A 12672-nucleotide genomic window follows, 5' to 3' on the forward strand; every position below is an offset into this window, starting at 1 on the left:
CTAAATATGTACAAGCATGTTAAGTAAATGGTGGTTCTACATGGGTAGAAAAGGGCTGCAGTATCGTAACTATGCTCAACGATGTGAAGGAAAATGTGCTCATAATAAATGAAAAGATAGATCACCTCAGCAGATAAATAGAAAATATTTAAAAAGCACCAACTGGAAATCCAGAACTGAAAAACTACCTATAAAAAAAGAACGAAGGGAATTTATAGTTCTTCTCTCTTTTTCTCTTTCTTGTCAAGTTTCTCTCATAAAATGAAAGCACTAGATCTTACAAAGAAGAGACACTGGTCACAGACAGCTTAGAAAAGGACTGCCTTGCCTACCATGGTCTCTCCTTTGAGAACACAGAAGATTATTTTACAAATCTGGTTTAGTTAAAAATTTCAAAGATTTAGAACCTACTAATTTTTAGGACAAATGTCGTCATTCAGCTGAGGATCAATTATTTTCTGTCATCGTGGTCTTAATGATTATATAGTTCCGGTCAACCTGTAGTAGGTTGTCAACTGGCAGGTACAGATTATCACTTGTTAAGCTCACACAGCATCTTAAGATTTAAATCTGTGGCTGACATTTTCAAATTAACAGTTTTCTCTAGGCAGGCACAGTTGCACATGTCTGTAGTTCCAGCTACTTGGGAGGCTGAGGTAGGAGGATCCTTCGAGCCCAGGATTTTGAGGCTGTTGTGCAATATGATTGTGCCTATGAATAGCTACTGCCCTCCAGCCTGGGCAATATTGTAAGACTTCACCTCTTTAAAAAATAAATTTAAAAAAAATTTTTTTAAGAGTTTTCCCATTAATGCTAGCATTTGGTTCTCAGTCCCACATGGCAACCATTATCTAGAGCTAGGCAGCAGCAGTGTCTCTAGCTGGGACGGTCCTCTCAGTTTGGCTACAGCCCTTTTCTACCTACATAGAACCACCATTTACTTAACGTGCTTGTAGAGAAATGGCACCGAGAGACTGGCCCAGTTTTCTGGCTTTTAGCCTGTGGTCAGGGTGCGGTCAGTGCTCCCTACGGCAGCTCAAACTCCAAGACAAGCCCAGTCGCCCTGGTCTCAGCAACCAGAGGACAGGACCCAAGGCAACCACAGCCCCTGGAAAGTGACAGGGAGAATCCCAGAAAGGAGAGACCCAGAGACGGAAGGCCCCAGTTCTGGTATAGACTCCACCCAGACCTCAGGCGAACCCACAAACCGTGCGCATGTGGGCAAGAGAGCGAAGGATTAAATAACTGAACTGAGAGTTGAGCTGCTGTCCGAAAGACCACTGACAACTTGAATCAGTCCAGCAAATTGTCTGCTTAAAACAACAACAGCAATAAAAAAAACCCAAAGAGCACTCTTTGGAGAAATACCACAGAATCCGGAGTCTCCAAACACAATATTCACAATGTTCAGAATAGACTGGAAACTTACTTGACATACAAAGTAACAGGGAAGTGTACCCCATTCTCAAAGACAGAGACCTACCCCGAGATAACCCAGACGTTGGAGCGAGCAGGTAAGCCCTGACCGCAGGCCGAAAGCCAGAAACCTGGGCCGCTCTCCGGTGCCCTTCCCAGATCCAGGTGTGCAGTCGCTCCCGAATGCGCCTGCTCTCGTCTACTCTCCACAGCCTCAGGTTGTTGCGTTTTGTGCTTTGTCCAGAGATTATTGTTATCTTCAGGAGCTTACTCGGCAATGCCAGAAACAGAATTCTGTCTCTTTTTTTAAGTAAAACAAAAAAAAAGCGACAGGATTTTCTGTGGAGTTTGCTCCCTAGAAAATGGGCTGCAGAATTATTAATTTCCCCTTGATCTGTGGTTTATATGCTAAACAATTTATCACAACAAACTGCTGCCACAGAGGTGTTTTCCGTTTTTGTTTTTTGGTATTATGAATTACGCAAGAAAAAGTCAAACCGCCAGACCTGTTCAGAGTACCATATTTAAGAAAGGCATGAAAATGCTAGTCTCCTATCACCAGCGATCCCTATCCGACTGCAGCCAGTGCACTTCCTGAAGGGAGAGGACATGAAAAATACCCTGAAAGGGATCACAAAGGAACCCACATTTCTTTGTATGACTTTGGAAGTGAAAAAAATACCATATTGTAGGTGATTGATTTGACACCAGCCAACCCTGCAGGAAGCCCAAAGTTCTGGCCTGGTACCAGCAGGAAATAATTGCCTTTTTGCCACATAAAGTAAGCTCTAGTTATAACACAATTCTCTGAAGGGGAAAATTGTGAACATGCACGTGTGTGTGTTTAAGCTGCCCCCCTTGGTATGCTAAAATGCAGCTCAGAGAATCTATCGTCTTTCCCACTAGTGTAATTACTTTCTCTTTTCAAACCTGGCCCTAAAAAATTGTTCATAAAATTAAAGGACTAATAGTTCATCAATCAAGCCTTAGATCCTTTCACAAAAAGCTTAACAACTTTCTGGGAAAATAGTGACCTCAGGAAAAATAATACTCTAGACTACGATGCATTAAATGGATTAACTGCAAAACGATTAACCACAAAACAGTGTAGGGCCAGGTTTCCTAAGTAAAGTGAAAATGGATTACTTGCCAAATTAGATTTTTCTTTGTAAGGGCAACTTCATAATTTCTCTGAACTTGATGAAAATACAGAGGTCCCAAACCTACATCTGCATCTCTTGTTTTTTCTTCCAGAGGTTTTTTTGGATTGCGTTGGAAGATTAGAGACAGCCCTCACCCTGCAGTTTATGCACTAAAATAATATTTTATCTGCCCCTAAATACTTTGCACTGAGACATGCTCTTAATAGCTCCTATTATTCAGGCAAGCTCATGTCTGTGTATTAGCCATTTTCAATAATATCCAGGACCTGTGTCATTTTTGGCTTACAAATTTGGCATCAATATCTAAAAATCCACACGATCCCATCCTGTAAGTACTCCGCCCACTGTTCCTTTATTACATGGCTGTATACACTACTGTCTATTCCCTAACTCTGGCACACACAACCTCCCTAGACCTGGTAGCCTGTCCCAAGAGTGTTCAGCTAGCTAGCTGACTGCCTTTCAGCCATTGCATATAGATAGATTTTCCTTCAATTTGAGAACTCCCCATGGATTCCAGAACATAACACTTTCCTCCAGGAGCTCCCTGCCCAGAGATCATTTTGAGGGGAACACAGAAAAACAGAGGAAAGCTGGAATTCTCTGGTGTGCACTAAACTTTCAGCACAGCTGGTTGTGGCTCCTCCAGTTGTGGATGGAATCCCCAGTGTAACTGCCAACCCTCTGGCGCCATCTTGTGTCATTGTTAAGGAATAAAAACTCAACAGTCTCCAAAGATTAAACCACAGTCACCTAAATTAAATGTCCATGTAAGATCTGGAATAAGTGTCATTGATCATAAAAACAAGAGCAAACACAGAAAGATGTATAGGTCCTGACTGAAACACTGCATACATCTATCCAACTGACCCTCACGGCAGTCCTGTGAGGTGGGTACGAGGACCATTCCCACCTTACAGATGACAAAATAGAAGCCACAAGGGGTTAAATAGCCTGTCCAAGGTCACACAGTGACTAAGTAGTAGATGTAGGATTTGAACTTGGTTCCAGAATCTATGTTCTTAACAATTATACTTTGCTGCCTCGTTATGTAGAAGCAAAGTTTATTTTCTCTTAAGTTGAGCTTAAACTTTCTCTTCTTTTTATAAAAGTAAGGCAAGGACTGTGCAAATACTTAAAAAAGGCAAATGTTATCCAAATTCAGAATCCATTTGAGGATCTCGCTGGCCACCTGCCTTGACAGAGGCGTCGTGGGCTGTGAAAGGGAGTCGATAGATGGGGGCTCCTGTCCAAGTGAACAAATCTACGTTGTTGGGCACAAAACCTGAGTCCTTCCCGTGGAAAGCTGTCAGGAGCCCTCCTGTGCTACCAGATGCTCGTAAGAGATGCTGTCAGAACGCATCAGTGTTATTTAAAATGTATGATTATTTCTGTTTTCTTGTTAGGAGGACCTCACGTCAAAGTACAATTCCAAGCCTTACACCTCATGATCATGGCACTGCCTGATGCCAACAGGGATACAGCCCAGGTACGTCCTGTCAACCTCACGGTCTGTCACTGGTCTCTTACAGCTCAGAGGAAATGGCTCTTATGGGAAAATGAAAACAGAGATGGCAACTTACAAAGCCACCTGTGCATGCTGCAAGCGCACTGCCTTTGCAAGCTCCTGCTGCCACTCTCCGGAGGAAGACAAGAAAGAATGGAGATCCTGGGATCTTCTTTAAGCCATTGAAGTTTCACTCACTCCATTCATTCAAAAAATATTAAGTGTGTATCCTGTGCCAGGCACTGGGCGAAGTGTTACACTCAAGAGAGGCCAGGATGAAAGGCTTGAGTGAACAGTGCCAGAAGTAAATGGGACTATTATGTAACTTGTACAATATAACACTATAATTGTTGGTCCTCAGCTGCTTACTGTAGTCTAATGGGCTCATGTGGCAGAAAAAAATCTTATGAGGAGGGGAGGAAATTTGAAATCACTGATTTAAATTAAATGTCTAAAATGTTCATGTTTTAAAATCTATGAAGATAATTCAGTTTAAATAATTCTAGAATTTCAGAATTTTAGAGATCACCTGATAGAATTAGGTCATTTTACAGATTGGGAAAATGAAACTCAGAAAAGTGGTTTCTCCACTTAATGTGCCATAGAACATTTCATAAAATCATGTTCTATAGTTCTTCATCCTAAATATACCTTTGTTTATTTCCAGTTCATTTCTTTGCTGCATGTTGGTAAAAATCAAAGTTTCTCTTATTGTTTGAATAATGATTCCATATATAATAAGAAATTTATTATAAGTATAACAGATATTTGGAATCTTTGAAATGAAATTGAGATAAGGATGATTTGAAAAGAGCCAATAATTTTGAAGCCAGTGAATAATAATGAAAACAAAGGTAATTCCTAGTGTTCCCTCACATGGGACGTTTCAGTGTGGTAAGGATCTCCCCACACAGTGGAAAATCCATGTCAATTATATTATGTCCTCCATGCAAGGAGGGGGATTGTGGCCTGAAAATGTCTAATATCATTCAGTAATTTTTCAAAAACTAGAAATTTATGAGCTTGGTTTTTTTTTTTTTTTGACTTTGTCTAAACAATATTCTTTTGTCCAAAAACAAATCTATCTGGTATCAAATATCTCAGTCAAAATGTCATCTAACCTTTCTAGTAACTGAGAATGCAGCAGTTATCAAATAATTTATTTCTAACAAAAGATCTCCCCCAAACATCACAGGACTAGTGAAGATGTTACACACACATTCCTTTTTTCCATACTAAATTGGGACTGGACCTTAGATTGAAGCTGGCATGGTATAGAAGTCAAGAACTCCAGCTCAAGAGTTGGGCTCCTTGTTCAGAATCTGGCCCTGCCACTTCATTAACTGACGATGGGCAAAGCTGCCCGGTCCCCCTCCCCTTCAGCATCCTCGTGTAAAATAATAATGATAGCACCTAGTGTACAGGGTTTGGGATGATGATGAATAAATACATATAAAGTACTAAAAATAATGCCTGGCTCATAATAAACCCTTGAATAAATATTAACTATTAATACTATTATGTGCTGTACATTTTCTCATTACAAATACTGTGTAGTAGAATTCAAACTTGGGAGACCAAAGAGCACTTCCTTTTGGGATTTTAGTCTTTCAGTACTTCCTCTTGGTTCATTTCAGAAGGTTTTGATGAGTATCTATACTTTGATGGCTCAGTAAACTTTTATTAAGCTTTCTCAATTTTTTTTAAAATGCTTAGAACAGCTGCACACAAGCATTTTGCCTTTGGCCAGCTGAAGATTTCAAAATTGAAAAGCAATAGAAAAATAGCACTCAAAAAGTAAAACTTTTTGATTTTTCAATTGAATTTACGTTTAGACTGAGGAATGAGATACTCATGTAGTTTAAATGGGTTTTCTTTTCCCCAGGAAACAGTAACTAGTTTTTAACAGTAATACTTTGAGTTAAGGGTCTTTTTCATAGTTTTATTCCTTCACAATAAAACAAAACTGCCTTTACTGGCCAGGCAGAAAATGGCCAGAAAATGTGGTAGCTCACGTGAGCCTGTAATCCTAGCACTCTGGAAGGTCAAGGAGGGAGGATCGCTCAAGGTGTCAGGAGTTCAAGACCAGCCTGAGTAAGAGTGAGACCCTGTCTCTACTAAAAAAATAGAAAGAAATTATCTGGACAACTAAGAATATATAAAATTAGCTGGGCATGGTAGTGCATGCCTGTAGTCCCAGCTACTCGGGAGGCTGAGGCAGCAGGATTGCTTGAGCCCAGCAGTTTGAGGTTGCTGTGAGCTAGGCTGACGCCAGGGCACTCTAAGCCCAGACAACAGAGCAAGACTCTGTCTCAAAAAAATAAAAAACTGCCTTTTCATGTTTATGGAGCTGCAGTGTTTTGTCATCCTGGTTTATATTTAATTTTAATATTTGTCAAACTTGTTTAGGATAAAAGAAAATAGGAAAATGCAAACTATCATTTATAGAGACTCCAGTATAATAAATTACATAAAAATGGACCTGCTTCTGTGAAGCAGACAGTTGAATAAACTGCTCACATTCTTCTAAGCACTTGTAGGCAGTGGAAGGAGAAACACCGCACAGTTACGCGTTCTGTACTTCTGACAGTTCTCCAGTGGCACAATGAATAGTATAAAATGAACAATAGCAATTAGCGGCACCCTTTGACAGTTTACGAGAGCATGACACAATGCTGTCTCTTGTTAGGCCCTCATGACGTTCTTCAATAAAGTGATTGCCAACGAATCAAAAAACCGAATGAGTATGTGGAACATTTCTACTGTAATGGCACCAAACCTTTTCTTCAGCAGAAGCAAACATTCCGATTACGAAGAATTACTGTTAGCAAGCACCGCGGCCCACATCATCCGCCTCATGCTTAAGTACCAGAAAATCTTGTGGAAGGTGAGTCCCAGAGTGACAACAGTCAGGTTCTCCTGGGAAGTCCACAGCCCCAGGAAGCGTAAAGGTGCTCGAGCAATTCCCGTAGTCCTCAGGAGGAGATACTCACCGAGAAGATAAGCCAGGCTGCTCGTGGCTTCCTCGCACAGCCTGTCAGGGCTGCTCTTGAACACGGGCTCCCTCTTAGACAGGATTCCTCATAGTTCTTTGTAAGCTTTACAAGGGCAGACGCACAGTTCCTGGTGCCAGGATACTGAGGGTGAGATGGCGTTATCTTACGTAACTGAAGCCAGAATCCACTAGGGAGGTTGAGTTCAAGCGTTTCCTTTAGTCAAGCTATTTTTCTTCTGTAGGTTCCATCTTTCTTGATCACTCAAGTGAGGAGGATGAATGAAGCCACCATGCTGTTGAAGAAGCAGCTGCCAAGCGTGCGGAAGCTGCTCAGGAGGAAGACCATAGAACGGGAGGTAACAATGGCGGATGAGGGCGCAGGGACAGCTCACTGCGTGGATTTGTAGTTCTCAAAGGGGGGCACAGAGACCTTGTAATTTAGAACCAAAACTTCTATATTCTTATGAATATAGTCACAGTCTTGTGACTATAAGCATATGGAAAGTGGGTCCATACCAGGGTACTGTGGTCTTTCCATGTTGCTGAGTTTTGTGCTTTGTGGTTAAAATTCTGGAAATATCTCTATCATGAAGATGGTTTCACATTCTGTTAAGTACTCACCAGGGAGGTTAAAATGATTCTCACAGAAACTGATGTTTAAGTCCTATGAATTCAATTTAAGGGCAATCCAGTACCCAGTATGTCTAACACACAGGGAAAGAGATTTCTTTAGTGACTGGATGATAAAGGAATAGCTAGTCCTCAAATTGTTTTGTGTAAATTCATTGCATTCCAAACAATTTGGAATTTTGTTTTATCACAGTTATTTGTGTGGAGCAGTACATAATGGAAACAGATTTTAGAAGACTTATCTTTATTGCCTTTATTTACTTAGAAGATGATCACAAATGCCAGGCATTGCATTCAACCTGGAGAAGGAGGCAGACATACTTGAAATTCACTTTGTTCTTAAAGGAACTTGCACCCAATGTGGGAGACAAATGTGCATGTGGCCCTGAATACCCAGCAGCGAAGGTCCAGGCTGGCTGTGCCAGGCCAGGCAGATGGCAAGGAAAAGTGCTCCCACGTGGGAAACCGTGGTGGCTTTATGGAGGACATGGCACTGGGGCTGCATCTTGAAGGCTGGGTGGTGCTGCGAAAGGAGGAGGGCAGGGAAAGTTCATCCAGGGAAAGGGAATAGTAAATGCCAAGGCAGTGGGGTGGGAGGGAGTGTTGCTAACTGATTTGTCACCGTCATGGTGAATGGCTGTCTTCCTTACTGCTTACAGGCAAAGTGACTTCATAGCAAGTAGGACCAATACTTTTATTTGGAAATAAAATTTAATTTGTTTTAATTGAGAAAGTATTCATGTAACATAAAATCATTATTATAAGCATTTCAAAATGTACAATTCAGTATTGTTTTAGTATATTCATAATTTTCTGCAACTATCACAGTACACATGGTTTCCATTAGTTTGAGCATATTGAAAATAGCTTATTTGAAGGCTTTTTCTAATAAGTCCAATGTCTCAGCTTCCTTAGACAATTTCTTTTGAAACTATCGAAACTGCTTTTTTTTTTTTTTTTTAACCGATGTATAGGTGACATTTCCTTGGCTTTTTTGCCTGTCTCATAACTGTTTTTTGAAGACTGGGCATTTTGAATATTAGAATGTGACAATCTTGGAAATCAGATTCTTTCCCCTGCCCAGAGCCTGTTGTAGCTGTTTGTTTGTTTGTTTGTTTAGTGACTTTTCTGCTGCACTGATTTTGTAAAGTCTGTATATTTTGTTTTGTGTGGCTACAGAAGTCTTAATGGTTAGCTAATGATTGGACAGAGATTGTCTCTTTTTTCTTGAGACAGAGTCTCACTCTGTTGACCAGGCTAGAGTGCTGTGGCGTCAGCCTAACTCACAGCAACCTCAAACTCCTGGGCTGAAGCAATCCTCCTGCCTCAGCCTCACGAGTAGCTGGGACTACAGGCATGCCCCACCATGCCCGGCTAATTTTTTACATATATTTTGGGCTGGCCAATTAATTTCTTACTATTTATATTAGAGACAGGGTCTTGCACTTTCTCAGGCTGGTTTCCAACTCCTGACCTTAAGCGATCCTCCCTCCTCGGCCTCCCAGAGAGCTAGGATTACAGGCATGAGCCACCACACCCAGCCCAGAGATTGTCTTAAATGCCTAGAACTAAAACAGCCCCCAGTCTTGGCAGGTGAGCTCTGGTGTTTGCTGGGGCACGCTCAGCGCTCAGCCGGGCAGTGTGTAACTCTGCCCGAGCCCTTGCCTATTGTGTGCACAGAGCCTGAAGGTCAGCCAGAAGTGAAAGCAGATGTTCTTTTCAGGTCTTTCCTGAGCATGTGCACAGGGTTGGGTATGCATGTGGCCTTTTAGATGTTCAGGAATATATCAGAGCTTTTCAAAGCCTTTATTCCTTAAAGCATCTCAAATCCCTGCTGTCTAAGTTTTTTAGTTACGCATTGTTTTCCCTAATCCTTATTTACTGCATCAGGCAGCTGTAACTAAAACATTTGCCTACAAATGTTTTTAACGCCCGCTTAGTACTTGTCAAGTTCCATGTTAGGCAAGATAAAGGCAAACCTTTCAAGCCGGTCTTCCAAGGAGCCACCGGACAGGTGAGAACAAATTATTAGAATTCTTTGTGAGTGAGGTCTGTTCCGCTCCCATATCTGTGCCAGGAGTTCGGGCTGTTATTTTCAAGGCTATGGCTCAACTGGGCAGTGGGGAAAGCATAAGTTACAATGACACACCGCTGTTTCTTTTATTTACGCACTCCCCTGCTCACAGATTTTGGGTTAGTATGCAGAGTTCTGGAAAAGTCAGTACTGACAGTTTTTGCCAGTTTGTCTGTTGCTTTCATGGAGGGGAAGACCTTTGGCGTTTCTTACTCTGTTATTTTAATCCTGGAAAACTTTAATGGCATAAGTATGATACGTGTGGAGCTGAAGCCAGGTCAGGTCAGCCTTTGCCAATTGCTAGCCATGTGGGCTGGGGCAAATTAAATTTTTTCTTTGAGCCTTAATGTTCTTATAAATCTGGGGGGAAAGTAATGATATGTCTATTTCACAGAATTGCCATTAGGATTGACTCTCATAATGTGTGTGTAAATCACATTTTAAACTGTACATGGCTATGTGAATGTCATTTGTTTTAATGTCTTAGTTGTCAATAGAACAGAGACTTCGAAGGTCATAAATACTATGGAAGCAACACTTAAAGAACAGTCTTCCTTTAGTTCTATTGTACTATATACAGTGTTTTTAATTCTTAACTTTGATTGCAATAGACAGTTCATTAACAAGTTACCAATTCAAAAGCTAGGAAAGACTATAGAATAAAAATTAAACACTTCTTACTTCCTCTCTTGGAGACAAATAATGTCACTGATAGCAGGGCTTGTGTGCACAGGAACATAGTGGTATTATATATACCTCCAGAGATCGAGCAAATATATGCTCTTCCCCCTTTTTTCTGTGAATAGTAGCATACAGGAAATACTGTGCTGCATCTTGCTTTACTAGAGTAAGAAATCATGGGGATTATTCCATATCAGTCCATAAAACCTGCTTGCTTTGCATGATATTCCATAGACACGCAATAATTTATTTAAGTAATCCCATATTATAGAACAGTTAGATCGTGTCTAATCTTATGCTATTACAATTCCTGCTTCAGTGAATAAAATTCTATAGATATCATTTTTAACAAATGAATTATATTCATAGGGTAAATTTATAGATATGGAATTGTTGGGTCAAAGTGCATATATTTTAAAAATTTGATAAATATCACCAAAATGTTTTCCATAAAGATTGCACCAGTTTGCACTTCCAAAAGCAGAATATGCTTGTTTTTCTCAACTTTAATCCTAAAGACTAAATGTGTTTCCTTTAGATTACAAGCCCCAAGACTTCAAAGGTATTACAAAAATCACCCTCTTCAAGAAGAATGGTAAGAAAACAAATGATTTCCTTTCTCTCTTAACTATTAGCTCCCTATGTGGTATTCTTTGGCTACATCCACCATATTCATGTATAATTTTGGTCATGATCTATGCTTCAAACTTGACATTTTCAGTGAGGCATGTGAAAGAATGGCACAGGGACTTGACTAGCAGGTGATTCCAGGTGTGTGCTCAGGCATCCCACACACAGCTATGAATGCTGTAGAAAGTTGTAGGGTGAATATTATTATTACAGTCATAGGTCGAATAATGTTAGAGCATGGAATTTACCTCATAGAAGCTTCTGGGGACCTGGGAGGGGAGGGACATGAGATGGTCAAAGGAGGATTTTAGGAGTACAGCCTTGGGTGCAGTGAACCAGGGCCTCTGCCTCCTCCCAGATCCACGTCCCTCAATATCTCTTCCCTGACATGCTCTCATGTTTCTTACTGGTGATGTTAGGAAAGTGCTATAAGAACTGATCCTATTTAAAAATATATTAGCCGGGCGCAGTGGCTCACACCTGTAATCCTAGCACTCTGAGAGGCCAAGGTGGGCGGATTGTTGGAGCTCAGGAGTTCAAGACCAGCCTGAGCAAGAGCAAAACCCCGACTCTACTAAAAAAGAAAGAAATTAATTGGCCAACTAAAAATATATAGAAAAAATTAGCCGGGCATGGTGGCACGTGCCTGTAGTCCCAGCTACTCGTGAGGCTGAGGCAGGAGGATCGCTTGAGCCCAGGAGTTTGAGGTTGCTGTGAGCTAGGCTGATGCCATGGCACTCTAGCCTGGGCAGAGTGAAACTTTGTCTCAGAATAAATAAATAAATAAAAATATTTTATATTAGGGCTTCCATAACAAGTTGCCACAAACAGGGTAGCTTAAAACAATAAAAGTTTATTCTCTCACAGCTCTGGAGGCTAAAATCCAAAATCAAGGTGTCCCAGGGCTGTGAGAGAAGTGTCTGTTTCTTGCACCTCTCCTAGCTTTTGGTGACTCCAGTAATCCTTGGCGCTTCTTAGCATGTAGACAGGTCACCCTACTCTCTGCCTCCATCTTCACACGGTGTTCTCTCTCGTGTGTGCCTCTGTCTCTCCTCTCACGGGGACACCAGTCACCCTGGCTGAAGGGCCCACGCTGCCCCAGTTTGGCCTCATCTTAACTCATCGCAACTGCAATGGCCCTGTTTCCGAACACGGTCACATTCTAAGGTGCTGAGGGGTAGGGCTTCAGCCTGTCTTTGGGAGATACATTCGACCCCTAACATATTCATCGTAGGCCACGTATCGAGTTGATTCACATAAACCGTCCTTCTAGAAGGTACAGATTTGAAGTCATTACCTGAGAAGTCGCCACATTCTCAAACAAATAGAAGTTTGTCTGTTTATCTCCTGGATACAGAATTAATTAAAAGATTAGAACATTCAAAATTTTGAAACAAAAGGAATTTTCCAGTCAATTCTGACAAAACAGAAATTTCTGTTAATCAGACAGCATCATTCTTGGAACTTTCCATTTAGTTTTAGCCCAGTTAGACTAAAAGAAAACAAAACGAATATTCCATGCAGATGAGAGCACGGAGGTCCCGGCCAGTCACGTCGTGGGGAAGCAGAGTCGCCG

At 41.2% G+C, this 12672-nt stretch overlaps 1 protein-coding gene across 1 annotated transcript in view; it reads left to right on the forward strand.

Annotated features, from left to right (window-relative positions):
* ARHGAP28 (Rho GTPase activating protein 28) overlaps positions 1-12672 on the forward strand; it is a 165342-nt gene that overhangs the window by 142168 nt on the left and 10502 nt on the right. Inside the window, exons 12-15 of the mRNA XM_012746184.2 lie at positions 3986-4068; positions 6776-6973; positions 7324-7437; positions 11005-11061. Coding sequence (XP_012601638.1) covers positions 3986-4068; positions 6776-6973; positions 7324-7437; positions 11005-11061 — 452 coding nt within the window. The remainder of the gene's footprint in view (positions 1-3985; positions 4069-6775; positions 6974-7323; positions 7438-11004; positions 11062-12672) is intronic.

Source organism: Microcebus murinus, chromosome 17 (assembly GCF_040939455.1).
Source record: "Microcebus murinus isolate Inina chromosome 17, M.murinus_Inina_mat1.0, whole genome shotgun sequence".
NCBI lineage: Eukaryota > Metazoa > Chordata > Mammalia > Primates > Cheirogaleidae > Microcebus > Microcebus murinus.